Source organism: Poromitra crassiceps (genome assembly GCF_964638095.1).
Source record: "Poromitra crassiceps genome assembly, chromosome: 5".
NCBI lineage: Eukaryota > Metazoa > Chordata > Actinopteri > Beryciformes > Melamphaidae > Poromitra > Poromitra crassiceps.
The window spans coordinates 49,905,484-49,931,850 of NC_139642.1; the positions used below are offsets into that span (position 1 = coordinate 49,905,484).

Sequence of the window (26,367 nt, forward strand, 5' to 3'; positions counted from 1 at the left end):
ATGGCGACCAAATCCAAATACTCTTTAAGACAGCGGTCTATATTGAAACAATTTAATTTCATGTTAGTTATTTCCAGACACCACTTTCAGGCTTGTCAGTATAGAAACTAAATAAAATAGTTCCCTGATTGAATTGCGAGAGAATTTACTGCGACCTTGGCACGGGCACACTCGCACACACGCACACGCACGCACACACACACACACACACACACACACACACACACACACACACACACACACACACACACACACACACACACACACACACACACACACACTGTAAGACAATGATAATCTCTTTTTCATTAGAGGGTTATCACACAAGTTCTTTAAGTGATAACTGGGTCATTGCTGGTACGTACGTATATGCGCGCACACACACACACCCTCACACACACACACACACACACACACACACACACACACACACACACACTCCGTCTCACAGTAGGCAAGATGGAGTCCTGATGTTCCAATAATCTGTTTCGTTTCCTCTGTGTAGGTGCCAGGGGAGCTCATTAGTGAGCTGTGTTTAAGCTTGTGTGTGATGTTGGCACGCACACACCCACACACACACACACACACACACACCCACCCACACACACACGCACACACACACTGTGTGGTTTGAGAGGATGCTGAGGAGAGAGCACGCACACACACTGTGTGGTTTGAGAGGATGCTGAGGAGAGAGCACGCACGCACACTGTGTGGTTTGAGAGGATGCTGAGGAGAGAGCACGCACGCACACTGTGTGGTTTGAGAGGATGCTGAGGAGAGAGCACTGAGCAGTGGCAAACACAGTTCAGGTTCAGCTGCAGTTCAGCTCTTCAGAGAGCTGCTGCTTTGAAGTGAGAGGAGCTGAAGAACAAATGATGGATGAAGGGTGTGTGGAAGGTGTGTCAGGTACCAGAGGAGTTGATTCACATGTTGGGCTTCTGCTTATGTTTGTGTTGTCTTTTTTTAACTAGGAGTGCACTGACACCATTTTTATTTATTATTTTCCTCCCCCCCCCCCCCCCCCCAGACTGAGTAGGAGTCATCTAATTTTGAGTACTTGCCAATACTGAGTACTGATATGTGTTCTTCACATTATATATAAACTAACCATGCAACCTGCTCTACAGTTAGCTGTTGGTGGTTATTGGTTAGTCTTCTTTGCAGCTGTAGCCGACTGAAACATGCCTTCCCCATGCTGGCTTTTAAGGTAGTTGATTCGGTTGCTGGTGTTAAACTATTTCAGATTTCCTTCTCCTCTGTTCAGAGTAGTACCACGAACCTTGCATTCTGTACATTTAGCCTGATTTGTTCACCGTAAAATCTCCTAAATTTTCAGATTTTCTGTTTTAAAATAGCAAGATGTCAGTGATTTAGGTCCTAAATCACTGACATCTTGCTATTTTAAAACAGTTAAGACACACCAGGCTCCAGCCTGTGCAAAAGCATTTAGCCTGTAATCGGTGCAGGTCTTCCTCAGTTCCTTTGACCAGGTCTTCCTCAGTTCCTTTGACCAACAGGCCTTGGTGTCTCCTCTCTCCAGGGGCTGCACAGAGGAGTATGAGATGAAGACCATGGAGCAGAAGCCAGAACCGGAGCCTTTGGCGGCAGGCTACCGGCCGTCCCCTCGTCCCCCGGCCTGGCGCTGGGACAGCCCACCCATTCCCCCGGGGCTCCACAGCGCCCCCAACCCACAGCGCTGGACCCCCATGGGCCCCCCACCTCCCCCGCAGCCCCGCTCACACAAAACCCTGGTTCCCGTCCCCTACAGGGAGCCGCAGCACCTCAACTCCAAGAGGTGAGACACGCACGTCATTGCCTTCTCAGTAGGTTAGACAGAATTTAGTGTTATTGTATTTATTTCTTTGCCTTCTGTGTTTCTCAACATAATTGGTAAGTATAGACATGTTGTAACTTTACTTCTAATTGGGTCACAACATCCAACCCCAAGTTAGTAATTGGAATCAAATCCTGGCTGGTTGGAACTGGATTGTTGTTGTTGTGGCTTTGTTTTAGTTTTTTTTAATTACATTTGGATAAACAGCTCTGGTCTCTGATTCTTACCATCCACATCCAGTGACTGACAACCTTACCCCATGCCATGTCCCGCTGTCTGTGGTCCATTTGTTGTTTCTGTTGGTTAACCACGGTCTGTTAACCACGGTCCACGGGGCGGCTGTAGCTCAGGAGGTAGAGCGGGTTGTCCACTAATCGCTTTGGATAAAAGAGGTCGGTGGTTCGATTCCCGCCTCCTCCACTCTGCATGTCGAAGTGTCCTTGGGCAAGATACTGAACCCTAAATTGCTCCTGATGGTGTGCCAGTGGTAGCCTGCCGCCATCGGTGTATGAATGGGTGAATGTACCTACTGATTGTAAAGCACTTTGGATAAAAGCGCTATATAAATGCAGGCCATTTACCATTTACCATTTGTCTGTGCTGTCCCCCCAGGCCAGTGAGTTACCCAGAGAACCACTACAGCCTGTCTCCTGCGGGGGGCGACAGAGGGCTGCCCTACAGGAACCCCTCGGCCAGCTTCTCCTCCCCCTCCTCTGGCCTGGTAGGCCTCTCCCCCATGGGGCCGCCGGGCATCACACCAGGCCCCTTCGTACGCTACAAGCCCTCACCTGACAGGTGTGTGTGTGCGCGTGTGTGTGCGTGTGCGTGTGTGTGTGTTCTTTTGTTCTCTGAGCTCCCCTCTGTCACGCCTTTGATCTTGATTAAACATGTTACACATAACAACTGTTTTGAATACTAGAGGAGGATTATATTGGTTCATAAGATGTAGAGTAGAGGTCCTCAGTTAGACATGTACGAACACTCCATAGAGGAGGGATCTGATTTGTGGGTGGCTCTTCCTGACTGTGGGGGCTGATAACATTCTCCCGCCCGACCTGAGGATCCCTGCGTTCCTGTGCGTCATTGCAGCTGATAACTGTGCATGTGTGTGTTCATTGATCACATGGCCCCCGTCCTGTATGCTGTGTCTGTCTGTATAGGTATGGAGCAGGACAGCGCCCCCTGCTGCCCTACGAGCCCCACCTCAGTCTGGACATCACCTCCAGCGGAGAGTCTTCCTCTGGCTTCACCAGCCAGGACAGCACCATGGAGCGCTGTAAAACAGGTACATTCATTCTGACAAACTGATAAATGTTTATATGCTGCTTCGTATTGAAGCTGAACAGATGTGTTTCTTTCCAACTATATCTAAGATCTCTCTGTGGAGTCTGTGTGTGTTTGTTGCACAGTAGAGGTTGCTGGCTGTGATTTTGTGCATGAGGGGGGGGTCAGTGTTTAAATGGGCTCTAAGTATTTAATCCTCTTTGCCAGTCATGGACGTCCGGCAGTGTCATTTGCTTTAACACTGTGTGTGTGTGTGTGTGTGTGTGTGTGTGTGTGTGTGTGTGTGTGTGTGTGTGTGTGTGTGTGTGTGTGTGTGTGTGTGTGTGTGTGTGTGTGTGTGTGTGGTTACTGTCCAGAACCGCTTTGGCATGTCCCAGTGTCGTTGTCTCGGGGGCCGGCTGCAGGAGGGGGGCAGAGGAGACCGGCCAGACAGGACGTCCCGGGGAAAGACTCTCCAAACAGACACTCAAAGGTCAGACTCAGCTCTACACGTACATCACCTGTAACCTCTCCTCTCTCAGACCAGTGCCCAGCACTTACATTTCTGTCTATTTTAATGTCTTTCGCATCACTACACACAGCGCTCCTCCTCCCCTTGCCTCTCCCTCCTGGAGCCTCCTCTCTCCTTCATTGTCTCTGTTGCCGTTTCCTCCCCCTGCAGGGCGAGACTCAGTACTCCAGCCACTCCAGCAGCAACACTCTGTCCAGTAACGCCTCCAGCGGCCACAGTGACGAGCGCTGGTTCGACGGAGGAGCCGGAGGAGAGAGAGGAAGTGGCGGCGGGGGCGGCGGCATCGGTGGTGGCGGTTGCCTCGGCGACCCGGCCGACCCTGACCCTGAACTTCTCAACAAGGGCGGGTCGAACGACAGCGGCATTGACGCCCCCACCCACTACAATCACAATCGCCACGGAAACATGTCCAACAGCCAATCGCACAAGCCCCTGCACTGCTCTGCGACGTACAGCGGCCTCCAGGAGCTGTCTGTGGGAAGGAGCAGCGGGGGCGAGGCAAGGAGACGAGAGTCGTCACCCGTCATACCGGCCTCAGCCAATCAGAACAAAGGATACCGGACCAGGACGTTCCCGCCTCCTGGCTCCAGTGCTGATAAATCAGATAGTTTTAAACCCAGGTGAGAGACTGACTCTGACTCACTGACTCTTGACACACTCTAACAGCAAACTGGTCTAAAAAAGCTGCCTGGTTTTGACATAATAAACCAGCTGGGCTGTGCCTTTAGCAGGCTCGTTCCTGCACGGCTCAGACACAGCCTGTTCTCAGTAAGAGACATGAAGTATCAGGTCTGGTTAGTAGACCTGATAGCAATAGTCCAGATAAGAAATCGGCCTGCTGAGGAGAAAAACAGCCAACTCACTGTTTCAGTCTTACGACTGGCTGCTCCACTATAGTTTACACTAGAAATCTGTTGGGGAAGGCGGACCTGAGGTTGGGAAATGTTATCCTCATTGTTACTGTATCTTTAAAAAATGTAAAGCTGATGGTGGACATTAGTAGAGCAGCAGTCGTAATCATCAGTTAAATCCTTGTGGAATATCCAGATCATCAAGCTGGTGGACTCTTTACTCCCCCCCCCCCCCCCCCCCCTCATTCTAAATGCATAGAGGCACTAAAGACAAACGCACGCAGGCTTTGACCACACTGTGATGGATTAAAGGATTGAGTGTGTTGACCCTGAGTGTCTTCACCTCTCACGCTCCAGTCTGTGTCTGGGATGTGTTGGGGCCAGGCTATCACCGTACTATATCATGCAGACGCGCAAATACGGGACTGCTTTAGGACACAGATGCTTCATCGCAGGTGTAGTGTGCACAGTTTGACAGAAAGTGTTGAAAAGATCTATCATTTGTTTTGGTTCTGGATCAGGCTAAATGTAAAAGATTATTGGCTGGTCTTAATATCTTTTGTGTGATAAACTGGTAGTCAGCTGAATAATTCAGATGTTTTATTAGACTGGCTATGTTAGCTTTGTAGCTAGGCTGGCAGTGGAGAAGAATTGGGTCACTCAGTGCATAACAGAAGTTTCAGCTGTTCTGCTTTGTATCGTCTGGCAAGGCGGCTAAATGAATGGATAGATGGTGGTGGTAGTGAGGTTCATGACTCTTCTGTTTACCTCAGTTGTCAATATTTCCTACTGTATCGGTGTGATATTGTATTTGCTAGATATAATTTATAAAATAACCTGGAACTCTATTAACATATGACATAAGACATTTCTGTGTTCAATGCTTGTTGAAATGAAGAGGCAGAGCAGAGAGGTTAATCTTAGTATGGCACACCTAGTAGATAGTGTAAGTTTGCAATGCTTCAAGAGACGCCACCTCATCAGTGTTAGCCAAACGCAGTTAGCTTCCTGTGGTTGAGTCAGCACTCTTCATCATCTTGATTCATTCCTCCCATGCTTGTCGTGTGTGTCCTCAGGGCCTGCTACACACCGCAGGGTTACAAGACTCCCACAGCGGAGAAAGCCCGTCCTGTCCGGGCCTCCACCACCACACCCACTTCAGCTCATCTAAGCTCCACCCCTCTGTCCAGCTCCGCCCCCAAGGCCTTCTATGGAAAGAGCAGACAGGCTTGGCAACAGGAAGACAACGGTCCATCACCTTCAAGCACAACCACAGTATCCAGCTCTGACAGCAGCAGCAAGAAGTAAGTTGGAGATTGGGAGCATAACATTTCCAACTTTGATTCAGTGCTGCTGTTTAGTTTCTGCTCTCCACCAGTGGTGAGCAGTGATCTTTCATCTATAAATGACAATGTCAGTTCTGTTTGTTATTAGAAATCTTGTCTGAAAGATACAGAAAACGCCCGCACGCTATCTGCACTTGCACATAAAAAAATCTATTTTTTCTGAGGCCATGTCTTGCTCAAGGACCTTCATCATCAGGCATCCTTTTTAAATAATCAATCTTTAAATGAAATGTATTTAAAGAGTAGACATTCAAAGTGCATCTAAACACTCTGCAGAGACATTCCTTTTTTTCAGTTACCTCCTATTTTGTCAATGAGATTGTGAAATCTTGAAATGGGGTGAGTTTTGCTGATTCTGCCTTTGCAAAGGATACAAGGGAAAGTTGATCCCAAATTAAGACCAATGTCTGTTCAACTCCAGCTCCTTTCTCTGCAAGATAGGAACATCGGCCATGATGTACCAGCTCATTCCAGTTTTATAATAGTAACTTTGTGTACTCATGGACTACCAACACAGATATAAGTAAATATAAGCCTCACTAACTGGTAACTAAAATACTGCCCTATTTGTTATGGTTAATATGGGGAGACCCAGAACCAGAACAGACAAAGATTTTGTCCTTGGTGCTCATTGCATTGCGTCTCCAGGCAGGTGGATGTGAATTCAAAGAACGTGTTCGGACAGCCGCGGCTCCGGGCGTCACTGAGGGACCTGCGCTCTCCACGACGAACATACAAGAGCACCATCGAAGACGACCTGAAGAAACTCATCATCATGGACAACCCCGGAGATACGCCACAGAGAGATCCGGTGAGGAATGCACGCATGCGCACGCACACACACACACACACACTAATACTTTAGACTTAATGACTAGTCTTTCGTGAAGACAAGACACACACACAGCTCTAACCCCGCTCGTCTCTCACACCAGTCTCCCAGACGCACCCTGCAGCGCACCTTCTCAGATGAGTCACTGTGCAGCGGGCGCAGGGACGCCAGCTTCGCCAACTCTGAGGCTGCGACCACCCCCACCGACCTGCTGTTCACCTGCACCCTGCCCACACGCAGACACGCCGTCTCCACCAGCCACTCGCAGAACAAGAAGGGTGAGCTGTAAAGTGCTCCGCTACTGTTTGAATGCTTTCAGGCATGGTGGAACAAGCTTTTGAAAACCGTTGAATGTTTTGCTTGCCAAAATTGATTCCTTGGAAACTTGTGTCGAGCGTTTTAGCTGCCAAGTTTTTACTCTTACGGATATGAACTTCAATAAGTTAAGGAGGTGTTTTTTCGGCAGTCCCAGACAGTGCTGTCAGCATTAGCATCGCTACTATCATGATTTAAAATGGAATTTCTTGAAGCCCTACAATTATTTGTAGCTTCTAACTTGTAGCTATGACCTGCGTTGTCTGAATGTGTTTTTACACACGCACACAGTTTTACACACCCCGGCTTACCTTCTGCACCACTTTCTCCACTGTGCTCTCCCAGCCCCTCTGTCTGCGTCTGAGCTGTCCCTGACGGAGGTGCGGGACAAGGTGCCCCCCCTGCGCCGGCTGGACCCCGGGCTGATGCCGCTGCCGGACACCGCCTGCGGACTGGAGTGGTCCAGCCTGGTCAACGCTGCCAAAGCCTATGAAGGTGAGCTGGAGACGCCTGAGGAGATGTGAATGTGCTCAGCTCAGGCTCATTGTTGGATCCCAAATGTCATCACTTATACCACTCCTTTCAGGATTCTGTGCATTTTTCATTTTTCATTACACACACACACACACACACACACACACACACACACACACACACACACACACACACACACACACACACACACACACACACACACACACACACACACACACTCTAGTGATTGGCCAACATTAAAAGCACTACATTATGACTATTTTATGCGGACATTGTTAGTGATTGGGCAAAATGACAAGCTTTCACAACATGTGGTCGGTTGCTATTGCTTACCAACGCCAAATCAACCCCCAGAGGGTGTGATATGTATCGTGTGGGTTTTGGGGGTTGATGCGTCTCACCATGCCCCAGCTCTCTCTGTCACCTGACACTCCTGGGAAAGAGCGAGCGATCGGGTTGTTGTTCAGTGCCTCGTAGACAAACCCCTTCTCTCCTTCCCAGCCTCTGTGCCGTTGCTGGGTCCCTCTCCTGTCCCCAGTGTCCTCCACTGCCACAAAGCCGCCTAAACACTTGATCCACGGCCTTAATTACTGCCCAAGCCAAGCGGCTAGACTTGTGGGGGGGGGGGGGGGGGCGTTATTGTCCGACGCATCCCAAGGGACACTAGATTGGGGGACGCGGGACGGGCCAACATTTATGCAGCATTGCTGAAAGTAACTTTGTGTTTGCTGTCTCTCTCACAGTGCAGAGAGCCGTGTCCCTCTTCTCTCTGACCGAGCCACAGGTCGGAGGTCAGGACTTGCAGCCGGCCGTCAGTCCGGTTCAGTTCCAGACTCCGAAGACGCCGCGCACCACGCCAACCTTCAGCGGGTCCGTCCACCACACTGCAACATACACACACACACACACAGTACAGTATTTACTGGAAAGCCATGAAGAAGAGGATTTTAGGAAGCAACTCAGGGATCTGCCTCTGTCCTGGCCTGTTTGTAAACTTTGTCAATACTGCCACCCAGTGGTAATTCACAGTACTGTCACCATTTGAATTGGGTGTCTTATTCCCCTCGTGTGTTCTTGCTAGAGTAAACAGGGAGATGTTTAACACATTGAGTGCCAAGGACGTCTGTGGACGTCCTAAAAAAAAGTAACGAGAAGTGCCAAGGACGTCTGTGGACGTCCTAAAATCATAATTCATATTATTCCATAATTCTGCTGTTTAAGGTCGTACCCAGCCAGTGAGCATGAATCCCTTCAAGGGATCACATGGCGCACCTTAAAAATCTACACGGGAGCTGCGCCACCCTAAAACCTTGACGCAGATCCTTTACTTTGTGCAGGAGAAAGCCGTGATCAAAGAGACACCGATGCATGCTGCAGCCAGAGCCATATAGATTGCTCTGTCTGCAGCTGACAGTTGGCTGCGATCCGCGCCCACAACTGAGCTCTTCTGCCTCTGTCTATCTGTCTGCATATAGTTTCTCCACACGATTACCTGCCAGAAAGGCAGCACCCGAAGCCGAATGGCCAAACCTTTTCCTGCAGTCCCGTTTGCCATTTCCTTGTCGCGCTGGGATCCGCCCGGGGCAAAAACGGAGGCTGCGAAAATAGACTGTGTGCGTGTGGGGAGGAGTTTGCAGCTCAGGGGGGGAGAGGGGGGGAGAGGGGGGTGGGGCACGCAGGCTGCACAGAACTACACCATGTCACTACATCAGAAAATATTAGCTATGTTTGCTATGTCAATGTTTCATTAGAGTCCAGCCCTGTCCATATAGCCCTAATAGAAAAAATTCTATAGCTGTTTTCAACTGAATGGAAGTGAATCTGGCACAGGCTCCAGACAATTTTACTGAAGCGCTGTGGCACTCAATGTGTTAAGTTGTGCCAGTTTCTGTGTTTCAGTTTCTGTGTTCCCAGACAGGGTGGTGTTGCTCTGTCGGCCAGCGAGCAGCTAAAGTGAATTAAATTAGAATCTTTGTTATCCACGTATATGGATATTTGCCTGTGGCCTCTAAAAACACACAAGACATAAATCACAAAGGCATCGTATAAGAAAGCACATCATATACTGCATGAGCGTTTACAATAGAATCTATATAATAAATAGCATTCAGATTGCTTACAACTGAGATTTTTTATTGGCATCAACTTCCAGGGCATGCAGTTTCCTAATGAGCTGGCAGTTTTTGTATATAAATCACATTTCTCGTCAAAACAGCTGATTGCCTAAAAGTGTTCGAGATACAGTTTACCATTTTCAACAGGATATGACTGAAACTCCTGGGCTTATGTTTAAAAAAGTCAAATCACTCTTAAAGGTATCAGAGCATTTTCTTACCATGCTCCACATCTCTGGAACCACCTTCCTCTGTCAGTTACGGAAGCCGGTTCTATTGAAATCTTCAAAACTAGACTCAAAACCCATTTATTTTCCCAATCATATGGTTGTGTTTACACTCTGCCGATTTTCAACCAGTTTTGTATCATTACATCAGTAGTATATCAGAAAACTGTAAACTATTTTGAAGTCATTCATTTAGTTTGACAGTTTTTCAGAGTTGATTTGAATTAAGTTGTGGACCAAAATGGTTTACAGTTCTCTGATATACTACTGATGTTGTACTGTACTGATACAAAGCTGGTTGGGAAAAAAACGGCGGAGTGTTCCTTTAATTAACCACACGTTCCTCCTCACCCTCTTAGTCACACACAGGCACCTGTTGAACCTGTCTTTCCTTTCTCCAACATGACCTGTATAGCAGACTGGGTGTTTATTATGTGTGTGAATAGTGTCGTGTTTAATGTGTGTTATTAGTGTCGTGACTCTATGCAAACGAGTGTGTGTCGTGTGTTCACAGTGATGAGGTCCCCAACGATCTGTCGGGACGACTCCACAACCTGGAGGTGATGCTGAAACAGCTCAACACCGATCTGGAGAAAGTGAGACTCTTCTCATCCTTTTTACGGGCTCACACTATAATAAATCAGTGATGGTAATCAGTGATGGTATACCGATTTGTATGTTGAAGTTATACAAGAAATCCTTTGGTTTGGCCGTGTCTGCGGGTGGGTAGTCTGACTCACTGGAAGCAGGCTGCGGGGATGAGCTCTGCCATTGGTGCCGACCATTTCAGTCGGAGCGGAAGGGAAATCGCAAACGCTTCAAAAGTCATAAAAGTGGTCCTCATTTGTGAAGATTATCTTGCTAAACACAAAGTTCGCTTGTTCATAAACTTTTGTTAACCACAGACCTTATTTCATGCATTTAACTGAAATTCCCATACAAAAATCCCATTGACTTTTACATGTAGGAACCAGAAGGGCAGGGACTTGTGGGTAAGGCTACAAAAATACGTCATCTCTGCGCTACTGTATTGGCCAAGTACAATTGGGGAGAAAATGGGAGGGGGGGGGATCTTTTGGTTTCCCCAGTTAGTTTTTGTTGTTACTGTGTGAATTCACTTCCATTATCCGGTCACACTGGACTGACCGATCATTTCGGCTTCTCCCTCCTCGCCTATCTTCTCCTCCCTTTCCTCCTCTCCTCTACCCTCCTCACCCCCAGGAGAAGAAGGACAAGGTGGTGCTGCTAGCGGAGATGGCCAACCTGAGGCATAACAACCAGCGGCTGCAGGAGGAGAGCTCGTCGGCCAGCGAGCAGCTCCGCAAGTTCAGCCTCCTCTTCACCAACACGCCACAAGAGAGGAAGTGACCTCGCGCCTCATCGCTTAACACGGGGAACCGAGTGGGAGGGCGGAGCGACGGGTGCGATGCAGGCCAGAGGAGGAAGTGGAAGAGAGAGAAAATCCCCTTTCAGCCCTGGCCAGCAGAGACCCCACAGATGTTGCCTCACTCAGCTCCCCCGGACTGCCTTAATCTGGAGAGAGCCACAAAAAGACTTATTTTTGACATGCAGACTTGAATGCAACACTCCCAACAAGTCGACCCCACCCCGCCCTTACCTCCGCCTGCGCACCACCCAGAGCAGCGTCTCCCCCACCCTCTTTTGCTCTCTGAGCCTACCTGTTGTTTTATTTTTCTAAACTGAAGTCTTAAAATCTTATATTTATATATACATAATATACAGACGAGTGACAAATTAAAGGAAAAACCTGTACAGTCCTGAATGCTTGACCCATACAGTGAGGGGATCCACTGGCTCTGTTATGCTGTGGTGGGCATTTTCCTGCCATGGTTTGGGTCCACCCGTGTGATCAGGTGCAATCTCCTGATGGGAGTGGTCTCTTCCAGGATGACAATGCCCCATCCATAGGGCACGAGGGGTTGACGAGTATTGACAATGATGTGAATCATATGCTGTGGCCTTTGCAGGCACCAGATCTCAACCCAATTGAACACCTATGGGAGTTCTTGGACTGACGTGTTACAGTAGATGGCGCTCTCCCCCACTGTCATCACAACACCAAATGAGGGAAAATATTTTGGAGGAATGGTGTTCCATGCCTCCAGTAGAGTTCCAGAGAGACTTGTAGAATCAACGCCAAGGCGCATTGAAGGTGTTCTGGCAGCACGTAGTGGCCCAACACTTTACTAAGACACTATGTTGGGTTAGGGTCTTTCCTTTAATTTATCACCAGTATATATATATATATATATATATATATATATATATATATATATATATATATACTGTATGCTACTATGCCAGAGAAGCTAGTAAGAGAGGATATTTGACTGTAGTAACGAACACTACATCACATGGAGAGGCCTAATACTGTTCCTGAAGCGAATCAGCCAAAAAGAAATAAAAGACTGCATCTCCCAGTGTGCACTAGGAGGATTAAAGGATCTTCAAGCTCTAAAGACATGGTACTGTAGTCATATGCCTGTGGTACAACTCTCATATATCAATATTATCTATATTGTACTGATATTCTATAACAGTCGTACTAAAGAGATGTGTGTGTGTGTGTGTGTGTGTAACTGACGGCGGTGAAGGGTACAGCAAACACTCAGAGGCAACTGCATTATCGCACAACGTGGAGAGCGTGCGCGGGGCAAGATGCATTTTATTACCGTTTTGTGTGTGAGAGAGAGCGAGAATGCGACAGTCTGGTACAGGACGCTTTTAGATACGAACAAACTAGTTTTGCTGTAATATTGAAACTTATGGGCCATGAGTTTGTTTTCCCATCCCTCAGTTTACACGGATCAACTTTTTGGCCCATAGATGTGAAACAAGCCATCAACTTGTTTAGCGGGACGGTGGATCGTCGATGTCTGAGAACTCCGTGATATAACGGAGTCATATCTCAAATGTAGTGAGTTGTTTCTTTTCATCAAGTGTCGTGTCATCTCAGTTCTAATGTACTGGATCATTATTTTCCCTCGGTTGTTATCTCAGTACATCTTTGAAATAATGAATTCTAATATTTAATAGCGCCTTTTTTATGTCTACTAATTGAAATTAAGCTTTTAAGAACGTCTCATAAGTCACCAGTAATTTGTGCATATTTAGAAAATGGACATTTACTGTACATGGAAGTCACTCTACTACAACACTGTAGCTCCTCCTCCATATCAGAGCCGATGTGCTGGTTGTATGTGTCTGTCTGAGCGTGTGGAAGGATGTTTCGCTGTAATATTTCCTAAGTCCTACTCTGTGATAACCTAAATGAACACAAAAGACACTATTTATACTGCTAGCTTCTTGCTTGATGATATTCTCTACTATATCTATTTTTCATACAGAAGTGTGTGTGTGTGTGTGTGTCTGTGGTTTTTGGAAATCGAAAGCTGGTACTGAACGGAAGCAAGTTGTATATCTGTGATTCTGATTCCACATGTAACTTCCTGTTTCAGTGTGGACATTCAATATTGCTGATCAGACTGTACTAAACGATCATCTCCCCCCATCCCCACCCTGTATAGCAGTGAATCCTCTCTCACCCAGCGCCTTTCCTGGTCCTAACTGGAACTGTTTGTAATTTTTCCACCTTGCCAGTTGTTCACTCAGGTTCCTCAGAATACTGTTATTGACACGACCATCTTTACATGCTTTTTGTTTTACCCAGACGGCTCAAGTGTCAAATTCTGACCGTGGGCTGGATACAGACTGCACTGGCACACTGGGAGGAGGGGGGGTGCTGCCACCCGTTTTTCTTCATCTTCTTCTTCATCCTCTTCATCCCTATGTTTCCCTCAGTTCTGATATTTCTACAACACAGCCCATTGTAAAAACACTATCTGTGTCCTCCTGCACCTCCTCGCCCTCCAGAAGCCAGGGGTCCTCTCTGTTTGTGGCGTCACGATTCAGCTGATGATACCAGTTATCTTTATGCCTGAACCTGATGGAGCCCAAATGGACCTTCTCTCTTGAGGTCAAAAATATTGTTGAAAATGTAGTTTCTAATTTGGAAATTATTCTCAAATTCAAGCTTTAATGGGGCTTGGGCTTGTAAAAAAAAGTGGGGTTTGGCTGACTTCAGGTTTGGACATATCTCTTTTTTTCTTCTTTTCCTGGGTTTGGGTCAGGCTCTGAGTGACAAACCAAACCAACATATTCCACAACATCAGTCTTACACTCCTGTTATTCCTCAAGTTGGAAAACCTTCATTGAACCATGCAGCGTGTCAGATATAGCTGTGATTTCTTTTTCTATCTGCAAATGTCTTAATGTTGAGTTTATTTGCATGTGGAGGGGGCTATTCTTTTTTCTTTTTTTTTTTAAATACATAATTAAGCTATTTATAGCATACACAATGATACATGTTGAACATAGCTTGGTGCATTGATGTTGCACTTGCACAAATCACAGTAATGCATAACGTAAATGGTAATATTGTATGACTAGGTTTGTTTTTTAGATGTTAAATATTTTGATAATTTATTTTTGAACACATTGGCCACTTTTGCAAACTTTTAACATAATAGTGAAGACGAGAGGGTACCGTTCTTATTTGTGTATGCCTTTTTATTTCTGGTCTCTGTACAAAGCTGATTTGTACGCATCGTTTTTTTCTATTGCTGGCCTCATGTTTCCTTTCTTTGCGTTAGTGCTTTCTGCATGTGGCAGGGGTGCATAATGCATAGACGATAACTTTTGGTTGAACATTGTTTTACGTGGGGTTGTATCAATGAGTGTACATTTAAAAAGTGTAAATTATGTTTTCATTATTTTATAAGAAAATATATATAAAACATCTTTCAGAATGGTGTCTTTTTTTTGCTCTTAAAGAAGATTCTCTAGAATACGGCGCTCAGCTTTTCTAACTAGAACTGGAGTTCCAAACGATTTTCAGCACTGAGGTTTTGTCCTGGTGAGCCTTCAGGACATCAATTTGTCTTTAACAGGCACCACTGCCCCCTACAGGCTGAAGTCAAGTTTATTCTACCACCTAACCCGTGATATTACAGCAAATGAATTGGAGGGGAAGATGTGAACATTTCATGCTCATCATCGGAGTAAAAGTAGGAGTCTTATGAGGAGCTATATTTTCTAAATCTTTTATCATCTCAGTTCTGTGGGAACTGCAACATATGATTGCGGAGTTATCTTAACTAGGTTGAGCTGCATGGCACTGCTGTTGCAGAAAAATTGCAATTAAATTTTGTGACCGTTGAAATATGGGGGAGCAAAAACAACTTTGCTGACAATGTCAATTCTTGCCTTCAATGACTAGTTAGAAAGGTATATTTTAATAGCTAAATAAAAAGTGACAAGCATTCATTTTCATATTTTATAAAGCAATTTTATTTCTCAAACATGAAATATAAAATACACTTATGAAGTTAATTTAACTTTGTATCCCATAGATTTACATAACAAATAGTTCGTAATACAATTCCATACATGGAGAGAAACAGCTCTACAGAGACAGACAGTGCATCCAGAATAATGCATGGAAAATGCTTAGGTTTGTGATTTGAAGACAGAAGTGCATCTAAGTCACTTATCAGGCCGTCATCCCATTCTGGTGACTAGGATACTCCAGGCAGAACATCATCAGAAAGCTCTGGAGAAACAACTAAGTCCTGGGCCTTGAGAAAAAGAAGCCTCACAGATTGAGAAGGCAATGGAGTCACTACAATAGCAAGAAACAGCTCCTCCAGGAAAGCCTGCCACAACTGAAAACAAACTGCTGCACCTAGATTTGGACATGGCCCGAAGCAATGAGAAGAACCTTTTGAGCGAGATGGTGAGGTTGTAAGCACAGATTGGTAGTTTTGAAACAGGGCAAAGCCTCTGATAAGCTGCAATCTGCAAGGCCCACGACTTCCAAGTTGTTTCTCCAGAGCTTTCTGATTTCGTTCTGCCTGGAGTTTCCTGCTCACTAGAGCTTCTTTCTCAAAACATGAAACTTTAAGATGGCGCTCTGATAAGTGACTTGGATGCGAGTCTGTCTCGTGTTGAGTAACTGTCTTCAGGTGAAACAGTATAATGTGCGTTTTAAGACAATATAAGCTGCCAAATAAATCTACTGAAATCAAGCTGCTATTTGATGAGATCCAAGGTTTAACGAACAAGGTGAAGGGTCTTGGCTCTCTTCATTGAGGAAGGCTGAGGTGGAGGAGAAAGCTAAGCTACTCCTCACAGCGGGCGGATTTACACAAAACATTTTAACCGAAAACCTCCAGCCCGAGTAAGTGAACATGTTGAGAGGAAGTTGAGGGAGAGACCGTTAAGAGCCACACATCAGACACTCGTCCTTGTTCTCCAGGGAGCACACCATGGCAGCCTTGTTCCGCTCCTTCATCTCCTCCTCGGAGGTCTTGGCTGGCTGCACCTCCACCTTCAGCTTCTCCTTGTTCAAGGTGAACTGGATGGGGTTGGCTGCAGGCTTGGTCCGCAGGTAGTACATGCCGGTCTTCAGACCCTGTAGTGAGAGATAGAAGGGCATTTATAACGTGTCTTTTGGCATTCATGGTTTCGTCATCTCCTCCAGAATTGTCCTGCGGCTAGGGTTGTGCAGTAGTAAGGTAATACCTTTGAAAATGTCAAAGGTATCCGTTTCATTACAGTCATAAAAAAGTTATTCTGTACTGTACAATGTACTGTATATATAAGATATGCCAGAGAGTTTGTCCAGCACCACTGTCTGTGTGGTTGAAGATGCTATGAAAGTGATGACAGAAGTTGTTGGAAACAACACAATTTGTCAAATAAATAGTCAAAAAAAGACTACCGTATTTAGAAGCGAGTCAAGTGACTATAATCGCGTGTGATGCGACAGCTCCTGAGCGAGTAAAACAGAAAACCTCTCTCTCTGTCTGTCTCTCCTGTTGTCTCTCGGTCTCGCTTCAGCATTTGGTATTGCCGGCTACAATGTGGTTTATTTTGATTTCATGTGATTCCTAATCAGACGGTCATACTGTACCGTATACCGGGGTAACAATTGGGGAAGGTTTAAAGCAGGGGTGCCCAATAGATACTGTAGATCGTGATCTACCAGTAGATCTCGGGCCATCAATAAGTAGCTCGCCAAAGAAATCCAAAATGTTTTTTTTTTTTTTTGCATAAAATAAACCACTCATAAGCTAACTATAACGCTGTTAACATGTGCTAAATATATACTGGGGGGGGGGGCGCAAGGGGAAAAGAAGTAGCTTGTGACTAGTTTTATTTTTTCTAAGTAGCTCTCATCCTAAAAAAGTTTGGGTACCCCGGTTTAAAGGCATCAAAAACAGGTTCCAGCCCAACCCTCACTCACCTGCTTCCAACCAAAGAAGTGCATGCTGGTCAGTTTGCCGTAGTTTGGCTCTGCGATGTGGATGTTCAGGGACTGGCTCTGGTCGATGAAGGCCCCGCGGTCTGCGGCCATCTTGAGGACAGTCTTCTGGGAGATTTCCCATACAGTTTTATACAGCTCCTTCAGATCAGCTGGGACCTCAGCAATGTCCTGTTGAAGCCAAACCGTCAATTAAGGCGTTTTTTTTTTTATGTGATAATTAACCATTAAGACAAATATATTTTAACAATGCCTTCATTAAACATCTTGATATGCCTCTATAAATAGACGCTTTCGAAATTCATTAATAAGGGATTTTTTATTATTTTTATTAGAGGGATTAGGTGTGGCTCTTTACCTGAATAGATCCATTCTGAGCGATGAGCTGGTTCTTCATCTCCTCGTTCCACAGCCCCCTCTCTGTCAGGTCTTTCAGCAGGTGAGGATTCACAATCTGGAACTCCCCGGATAGCACCCTGCGGGTGTAGATGTTGCTGGTGTACGCCTCGATGGACTCGTTGTTGCCCAGGATCTGGGCTGTCGAGGCGGTGGGCATGGGGGCCAGGAGCAGGCTGTTCCTCACACCGTGCTTGGCGATCTTCTCCCTCAGCAGCTTCCAGTCCCACAGGTCCGTGGCCGTCTTCTCCCACATGTCGTGCTGGAGGATGCCCTTGCTGACGGGAGAGCCGGGGTAGGTTTCGTAGGGGCCGAGCTCAGCGGCCAGCTCACAGCTGGACTCCAGGGCGGCGTAGTAGATGGTCTCAAAAATCTGAATGTTGAGCAGCTGCGCCTCGGGGCTTTCAAAGGGAAAACGCATCAGGATGAAGGCGTCCGCCAAACCTTGGACACCAATTCCGATTGGCCTGTGACGCTTGTTGGACATCTCCGCTTCAGGCACGGGGTAATAGTTGATCTCGATGATCTTGTTAAGGTTCTTGACAATGACTTTGGTTACGTATGCCAGCTTTTTAAAGTCAAAAGTCCTCTCAGAGGTGACATACATGTTGAGAGCGATGGAAGCCAGGTTACACACAGCCACCTCGTCGTGGCTGGTGTACTCCACGATTTCTGTGCAGAGATTGCTGCATTTGATGGTGCCCAGATTCTGGTGGTTGCTCTTCTTATTGCAGGCATCTTTGTAGAGCATGTACGGTGTGCCCGTTTCTGTCTGGGACTCAATAATGGCGTGCCACACCTGTTGAGCCTTCACCACACGCTTCACCCTGCCCTCCTTCTCGTATTTGGTGTAGAGCTTCTCAAACTCCTCCCCCCAGCACTCATCCAGCCCGGGGCAGTCAGCAGGGCACATCAGAGACCAGTCTTGGTTGCTTTCCACTCTCTTCATGAAGAGGTCAGGGATCCAGAGGCCGTAGAACAGATCTCTGGCTCTCTGCTCCTCCTTCCCCGTGTTCTTCTTCAACTCCAGGAAATCAAACACATCAAAATGCCATGGCTCCAGGTACATGGCAAAGGCCCCGGGTCTCTTGTTGCCACCCTGGTCGACGTAACGCGCCGTGTTGTTGTACACTCTCAGCATGGGGACGAGGCCATTAGAGTTGCCGTTGGTGCCAGCAATGTAGCTCCCTGTCGATCTGATGCAGCTGACCGCCACGCCGATACCTCCGGCTGATTTGGAGATGAGGGCACACTGCTTCAGTGTGTCGTAAATGCCTTCGATGCTGTCGTCCTTCATGGCCAGCAAAAAGCAACTGGACAGCTGCGGCCTGTTGGTTCCAGCGTTGAACAGTGTAGGAGACGCATGGGTGAACCACTTCTCTGAAAGCAGGTTGTACGTCTCAATGGCTGCATCGATGTCTGTTTTGTGGATCCCAACAGCCACTCTCATAAGCATGTGCTGAGGTCTCTCTGCGACCTTGCCGTTGGCCTTCAACAGGTAAGAGCGCTCCAGCGTCTTGAAGCCAAAGAAGTTGTAGGTGAAGTCTCTATCAAAAATGATGGCCGAGTTGAGGCGGTCCTTGTTCTCGAGGACAATGTCCAGCGTCTGCTGGGAGATCATGGGAGAGTGGCGCTTATTTAAGGGGTTCACGTAGTTGTAGAGATCCTCCATCACGTCGCTGAACACCTTCTTGGTCTCTTTGTGAAGGTTAGACACGGCAATCCGAGCAGCCAGAATGGCGTAGTCAGGATGCTTAGTTGTGAGAGTGGCCGCAATCTCTGCTGCCAGCGTGTCGAGCTCGACAGTGGTCACTCCGCTGTACAAACCCTGGATCACCTTCATCGTAATCTGGGTTGGATCCACAAAGTCAGAATTCAGCCCATAGCAAAGCTTCTGAATGCGAGAGGTGATTTTATCAAACATGACACGCTCTTGGCGTCCATCTGAAAAACAGAAACAATTCATAGCATTTGTTAAATCACCACACGCCCATCTTGGTAGGAAAATAACCATGATTGTAAGAAAGACAAGTGATTAGAATCAAATGACGTAGCTGTGTCCATGTAATGTAGTTTTAGAGCCAAAACAGGGTAATGTTACATAGCTAACAGCTGGCTTTGACATAAGAACATCTGACATAAGAGAACCCAAATGTATATTGCCTTTTGGAGCAAACTACGACAAAAGCTGACTTATCGGGCCACTAACTTCACCCTGTTCTTACTCGTTTTGAGACAACGAAATCTCCCTAGACATAAATCAGAGAATTATCATTTTTGACGAGCCAGCTGAGTAGCAAAACAAGGTTTCAATTAAATCCTGCTGCAAGATAACATTGACGTTAGTTAGTTAGTTATCTAATGAATTGTATTCATGGAATTCTTACTATTGTTAATAGACATGCACCAATTCGAAAATGTACTGTCAAGTATCATCACAAGCATCACTGTCATTTACTGGATGTTACAGACCCACAATGCCAGTTAGCTAGCATTAGTGCTAATCTATTATGAACAGAAATGAGCCTACCTCGCTTGAGCACATGCATGCTGGCCGGTTGTGATGTGACAGGTCTCCTCGGAAAGCAGTAATGTTAATAACAGCTCCGCAGTTTTACCACCGTGAAGCTAAACACGTCCCTCCAGTAGTCAACTACAAGCGCGAATAACCTAAAAACCCCGCTAAAGTCGCATTTGTACGGAAGGCGTTATCATTGCACGCGGGGATGGACATAGTTTTACACCAATCAGCAAGGATGTAAAACGGTGTAAAATAGGTCTGACCGTCGTTGACCAATCACAACAGTTTATGTTGCCATTTCCTTTTCCGTTAATTTGTCCCCGCGCGAAAATCTGGCGGGATTATAGGAAAGTAGGTCATATGACGCTTTTCGCCATCCCGTTTGGAAAAGGAAAATGTTTTGTATTGACCAGAACATCATGTAATAGTCGTGTGCTTTCATGTCTTTATTTAACCAAAAGGGGGTGCTGTTATTCTATGTAAAAAGAAAAAGAAAACAATGAAAGCCTACAAACTGTGTGTGTGTGTGTGTGTGTGTGTGTGTGTGTGTGTGTGTGTGTGTGTGTGTGTGTGTGTGTGTGTGTGTGTGTGTGTGTGTGTGTGTGTGTGTGTGTGTGTGTGTGTGTGTGTGTGTGTGTGTGTGTGTGTGTGTGTGTGTGTGTGTGTGTGTGTGTGTGTGTGTGTGTGTGTGTGTGTGTGTGTGTGTGTGTGTGTGTGTGTGAAGCTTGGATGCTGTATCTTTAAAGAAGTCGCTTTGTACGTCATCCTCATCGTGTACGAACCCGGAAGTTATTTGCATTTGCTGACGATCTGATCGATGCTAGGCAGCTCAGCTGGTTGGACGCAGCGACTTATAACATGTTCAGTAGGCTATTTAGACCTAAAGAGATGTAAAAATTACACATTATAGCGAATGTTGTGCCACCGAGGCTAAGGCAAGTTGGCGATCTTGTTACTGAGCAACATCCTTATTTACAAACTTGTGCGAGTTCTAGCATAGCAGATATGTGTTGTAAGATGCTATAACAGGTTGACGTTAGCATTCAATGCAACCTAAAGCCAGTGATGTCACCGGGGCTGCTAGAGTCGCTTTGTGTGATCTGTCCTTCAATATAAAAGATACGCTAGTAAGTCCATAGCATAGACCATTAAGATGAAACAGGAGTAGGGCGTTGCAAATAATGGGATATTTTAACAAAGGTGGTGCAGGTGCAGATCAGCCTGTTTCCACTGGGCTGTAACGAGTATTGACACGTAGCGTTCAGGGTGACTGTGACATTTGTCAGCGGAGAGGGAGAGAGACAAGCCATCGTGCAGGTCCCAGTGTGTGTTGTTCACCATAGACCCAGTCATGTCTAGATCCAGTCGGCGGTTCAAGCCTCTGCAGACGAGCAACGGCAGCGGCTCGTTACCCGGCTGTGACCGGGTGCGGATGCCCCGAGCCCGGGTCCTGCTGCTGTGCCTCCTCGGCGTTCTGATGCTGGCCGTGGTGCTGGGAGTCTACCTGTCCAATGACACCAGCAGTGGCCTAGTGGACCGCATGCCCGCGGCTGTGGACCTGGCCAAAGACAGGGTAAGGGACATCAGAGACACACCGCAACATTATAATCTTGTTAACATAGCAATACAATTAAACCTAAGAGCCACATCACAATGCATTGGGAGGATCAGAAAGTTCATCTGGCGGCTTTCCAAAGATTCATTTTGTCCCAGAGAGACAAAAGCAAGCAGCCTTTCTTGGAAATACTATAGCCACACGCCTGGGGCATTGCATTGTCTGGTCGGGACCATTACAGAAGACCTCACTGTAAGCAGAGATCACAGTAGTTCGTGATGACGGAGTTGAACTGTGAATTAGGAATAACAGCGTCTGGTTTTGAAAACACGTATTCTTTTTCTCCACCATTCTTCCCCTGCCCAGCCAGCTACAGTACAGATCTTCCCTTTCTTTTTGATGGACCTGTCAAGTGACCAGCCTAGATCAGTGACACTGTTTTATTTAGCAAATTGAACCTTGCAGGCAGAATGCTAGATCATGTCTAGATCCAGCAGCTTCAACATGGATCCTTGCTGTTGATGTTGTTCATTTGTCCATTCACCCTCATTCTATCCTTCTAATCCTCTGTGTTCTTCTTATTCCACTTTACTACACCTAATTTAGAACATGTCAATTTTATTTCTATTTGTCCCTCTTGCTTCACCCACGTCTTCATCGCTGCTCTCGTGTCCCCCTCCAGTTGTCCCACAAGCCCAGTAAGTGTTCTCCGGCTCAGATTCGCCGCCTGGCCTCCCAGGTAGACGGGACCCGGCTGTGGGTGACTCACCTGAGGAGCATCCTCATAGAGCGGCTGCCCGGGACACAAGGCAGCCTGGCTGTGCAGCAGGTATGTGTGCGCCAGTGAAATGATCGTGTAGGTGAACATTGAAACATTTACTGTATTCAACATTTTAATTGTTTCTTATAGAGATGCACCAATCGACTTTTCTTCAGTTCCTATCCGATTTCGATACCTGAATTTGGATATCTGCCGATTCCGATACTGATTCCGATGCCAGAGCTCTTGGCAACTGTCGCAAGCAGCTGTAGCTTCCACCTTTACATAGTAGCTGGCTTCTACTGTGACATCATCTAGTATTTGATTTAGTATTGAATTATTATCTCATAGCATTAGTTACCTGGTTCATAATATTCAACAATGTTAAATTCAACAATTAACAAAGGTCATTAGATATTTCCAAAACAATTGATCCACTCAAAATTATTAAAATAACATTTTATCAAACTGACAAACACCACCGCCACTTTACCACATTTGGTAAAGTGGGAAACCTACCCCCCCCCCCCCCCTTTTTAATAAGACTAAAATATCACCAAAAGTAAGGACATGTTGTTGAGTTAGCTAACTGCTAACATTACTAGCTCACTACTACTACTACTACTACTTCCTAGCACTGTTTCATGTTATGTTACAGTGGGTTTATGGTCCAACGCAAGCTATGAATGGAATGGAATGGAATGGAATGGAATGGAATGGAGAAGTGGATCGGTGACATGAGTCCTCATATGAGTCCTCATCTGCACCCGATACTGATCCATCTCTAGTTTCTTACTTACACATTTTCCTTCCCTCCTCCTTCAACCCTCCCTCTCTCCTCTACCGCAGCACATCTCCTCCACGCTGTCCTCGCTGTCCGCCGGCTGGACCGTAGACCTGGACTCCTTCCAGTCTGCGACCCCTCGTGGCCAGGTCACCTTCACCAACATCATTGCCACCCTTGACCCCTTGGCCCCCCGCAAGCTGCTGCTGACCTGCCACTACGACTCCAAGGCCCTGCCGCCGGACCCCCGCGCCCCAGAGAAGGTGTTTCTGGGGGCCAGTGACTCGGCCGTGCCCTGCGCTATGATCCTGGAGCTCGCCGCCGCCCTGGACGGCCAGCTCAGATCGCTCAGACAGCAGGTTGGTGTCTGGTCGATTTTGTTGTTACAGGCCCTTTTCACAGCAACCGTTTTGAGGTAGTAAAGCAGAGCGTAAAGCAGGTGTAACCAACAATCTCAATGAGGGCCCTGGCACTGGAACACCTAAATGGAATGGAAGCATCATTAATTGGTATTGGTTATTACTTCCTGCTTTACCACCTCAAAACGGTTGCTGTGTAAAGAGTCTATACTGATTGTATCGCAATTAGCACCGGCTAATTTGTTTTAAAGCAAGGATGGAAACACAAGATAAGAGCAGTTGGAGGAAATGCTGACATTCTAGTTTCCTTTTTATGATGTTTTTACTGACCCTAGCCCCTCCCCTTCATCTGCTCACTTCCTTCTCTCTCTGGAAGTGATCAATGCAAAGGAGAGAGCGAAGGCGGGAGATGCTGACTAGATTAGTTTCTCTCATTTTTGCTTCAAATCCTCTGCTTCTCCCTGCCTGGATCGCTGCAGCAGAGGCTCCAAAGTGCTGACTCCAGCCTCCTGTTGTGTGAGTGCAGCAGTCATCCGTGTACAGCAGTATCTCTCCAGAGGCTGTGATCTATGGGAGCTAGGACTACACACGCACACTGCGACAACACTGCAGAGAGAGAAACTGGCCTCAGTTGCTGTTTTTTTTGGGGGGGGTAGTGAATACCTTAATTTGATTGGCTTGTACAAACATCTCTCTCTCCCTCTCCCTCTCTCTCTCCCCCTTTTCTCCCTAGAAACCCCCAGTGACTCTTCAGCTAGTGTTCTTTGATGGGGAGGAGTCATTTGAGGAGTGGACCGCCACAGACTCACTGTACGGGTCTCGTCACCTGGCTGACCGCATGGCACACACCCCCCACCCTCCAGGCTCCAAGCAGACCACCATGCTGCAGGCTGTGGTGAGGAAACTGAACAAGAAATAGGCTTACATGTTCTGTTGTGGTCAGATGCTGATCCAGAAACAACAATCCAAATGATGTACGACTAGGCTGAATTTAGCAGCCTACCTAAACGAACCTGTTTTAAACTTGGTGAACAATAACAGCAGGTTAGTAGTGTATTTCTAGGCTTACCCTCCTACTGCCATTTAACTATAGAATTTAGCACAGGCAGATTTTTTTTTAACTCTGAACTTTTTTTGAACTGTGCTCACTCGCTTTCCTTGCCTTCCAACCTCGACTCCTCCAATTGAATCTTTCATCTAATCTTGTAATTTACCACTAACTGCATCTTTCCCCATTTCTTTTACATCTCTGCAACAACACACTGTGCCATAATTGAATGGAAACTCTGCTTATAGTGACCAGCATTTTCCAGTCAATCAATCAATTTTCTCTATTCCTTTTCCTCTAGGACCTCTTTGTGCTCTTAGACCTGCTCGGTGGTCCTGACCCTCTGATTGTGAATCACTTTGATAACACGGCTCGCTGGTTCGACCGCCTGATTGCTGCAGGTAAATGCTGTCGCACGGGAGTCAAGCGCTGTCACTAATAATCTGTCTCTCTGTAATGCGCCCCCTAACTCTGCCTTCCCTGCTCACTCTCAGAGAAGAGACTCCATCGGCAGGGTCTGTTGATGGCTCATCCCTCAGAGCAGACCTACTTCAGGAAGGACGTGTACCTCGGCCCTGTGCAGGACGATCACATCCCCTTCCTTCATAAAGGTGAGAGATAAAGACTCACAGAGCCACATTACTATTTGATTTTTGCTTAATATATATCAGTGGTCTTCAACCGGGGGTCCGCAGAGGTACTGCAGGGGGTCTGCCATTTAAAAATGTGTTTTAGACACAAAATAATAATAAGGAGTAAACTCCAAACATGAATAGGCAATAATAAGCTACTTTTGACAAAGAAAATATTTAGGCTACAAAGCTAATCTGATGAAGCAATATGTGAAACGCATTGTTTGCTGCTCCTTGCTTTTTTACTGTAATCTAATAATAAAAAGAAGTGTCAATCCTGATATCCTGGTGTGCGTTGGGTTATACATTTTATTGTAGGCCACGCTTAAAATACAACACAATTTAATTTAACTTGATATCATAGGGAGTCCCTGCTCTGTCTCTCTATCAACCAAACGAACCTTGGGCTGAAAAAGGTTGAAGACTATATATACACACATGTGTTAATGTATATATATTATAAGGTACTAGTGAGGAATTACAGTCACTTTGAAAGTTACATTTTAGCTTTTCAAATGTAGGATTTCACATCATTTGCCTTATGTCAGAAAACTCCCAAATCTTTGCTGGGCAACTGCATCAAAGAGTGTGCATTCAGAATTGGCTAAGGGGATCTGGAATGGTCCACAGGTACATCACCTATCATCACTTTGGTACTCTCTCCCCCTCGTTCTCCTCACACACAGGTGTCCCTGTGCTACACGTCATCGCTACACCCTTTCCCCAGTTCTGGCATACGCTGGATGACACGGAGGAGAACATGCACCGACCCACAGTGGAGAACCTCACCAAGGTCCTGGCTGTCTTCCTGGCAGAATACCTGGGCTTCTGAACCAAAACACTGACACGTGTCGGTGGTCCAGGCCCATTCAGTCACCTGGGGCCCGCTGCTTGGCCGGACCCGCTGCTGGAGTGCAGGTGGTGTTCAAGACACTGGTGACACGTGGGGGTTTGGAGAAAACAATCATAACCCCGGAGCTTCAGGTTCCAGGTTCCTACAGACTGGACAGAGTGGACTGGAACCAAAACATGAGAAGAACCTGGCAAAATAAACTAGACTGATCTAGATTGGTATACTAAAATACCAGTTAAACTCTACCAAAGACTTGCACTACTAGACTCTAAACTCCACGGTTTCATCTGATGGATGAGTGT

At 46.5% G+C, this 26,367-nt stretch overlaps 3 protein-coding genes across 3 annotated transcripts in view; 2 read left to right on the top strand and 1 right to left on the bottom strand.

Annotated features, from left to right (window-relative positions):
* The window catches only part of sipa1l3 (signal-induced proliferation-associated 1 like 3), a gene marked incomplete at its 5' end in the record, with an annotated part of 37,607 nt that extends 25,587 nt beyond the window's left edge, over nt 1-12,020 (top strand). Inside the window, 12 exons of the mRNA XM_083637316.1 lie at nt 1,544-1,798; nt 2,450-2,632; nt 2,998-3,122; nt 3,478-3,593; nt 3,783-4,252; nt 5,560-5,787; nt 6,478-6,640; nt 6,765-6,939; nt 7,322-7,471; nt 8,215-8,341; nt 10,327-10,408; nt 11,034-12,020. Coding sequence (XP_083493442.1) covers nt 1,544-1,798; nt 2,450-2,632; nt 2,998-3,122; nt 3,478-3,593; nt 3,783-4,252; nt 5,560-5,787; nt 6,478-6,640; nt 6,765-6,939; nt 7,322-7,471; nt 8,215-8,341; nt 10,327-10,408; nt 11,034-11,180 — 2,221 coding nt within the window. The 3' untranslated portion in view covers nt 11,181-12,020. The remainder of the gene's footprint in view (nt 1-1,543; nt 1,799-2,449; nt 2,633-2,997; nt 3,123-3,477; nt 3,594-3,782; nt 4,253-5,559; nt 5,788-6,477; nt 6,641-6,764; nt 6,940-7,321; nt 7,472-8,214; nt 8,342-10,326; nt 10,409-11,033) is intronic.
* A 3,176-nt stretch (nt 12,021-15,196) lies between these two features.
* On the bottom strand, nt 15,197-20,217 carry LOC310776774 (ribonucleoside-diphosphate reductase large subunit-like). The gene is made up of 4 exons (XM_083636951.1): nt 20,084-20,217; nt 17,516-19,497; nt 17,140-17,328; nt 15,197-16,305 (listed from the first exon to the last, which is right to left on the bottom strand). Exons 1-4 carry the CDS (start codon nt 20,100-20,102, stop codon nt 16,111-16,113), a joined length of 2,385 nt encoding a protein of 794 aa, XP_083493077.1. The 5' UTR covers nt 20,103-20,217; the 3' UTR covers nt 15,197-16,110.
* Nucleotides 20,218-20,996: 779 nt separating this feature from the next.
* qpctla (glutaminyl-peptide cyclotransferase-like a) lies at nt 20,997-26,060 on the top strand. Its single transcript, XM_083637895.1, has 7 exons — nt 20,997-21,647; nt 22,312-22,458; nt 23,239-23,532; nt 24,266-24,427; nt 24,882-24,981; nt 25,075-25,191; nt 25,899-26,060. Exons 1-7 carry the CDS (start codon nt 21,426-21,428, stop codon nt 26,042-26,044), a joined length of 1,188 nt encoding a protein of 395 aa, XP_083494021.1. The 5' UTR covers nt 20,997-21,425; the 3' UTR covers nt 26,045-26,060.
* The last annotated feature ends 307 nt before the right edge of the window (nt 26,061-26,367 follow it).

Bases quoted from the DNA above. Each gene is read 5' to 3' on its own strand.
- LOC310776774 (XM_083636951.1), bottom strand. The intron at 17,329-17,515 runs GTAAAGAGCCAC...TGGCTTCAACAG, and splicing joins CTCAGAATGGATCTATTCAG to GACATTGCTGAGGTCCCAGC. The intron at 16,306-17,139 runs GTGAGTGAGGGT...CTCTCACTACAG, and splicing joins ACTTCTTTGGTTGGAAGCAG to GGTCTGAAGACCGGCATGTA.
- qpctla (XM_083637895.1), top strand. From the start codon at position 21,426: ATGTCTAGATCCAGTCGGCGGTTCAAGCCTCTGCAGACGAGCAACGGC. The intron at 22,459-23,238 runs GTATGTGTGCGC...CCTCTACCGCAG, and splicing joins GCAGCCTGGCTGTGCAGCAG to CACATCTCCTCCACGCTGTC. The intron at 25,192-25,898 runs GTGAGAGATAAA...CCTCACACACAG, and splicing joins CATCCCCTTCCTTCATAAAG to GTGTCCCTGTGCTACACGTC.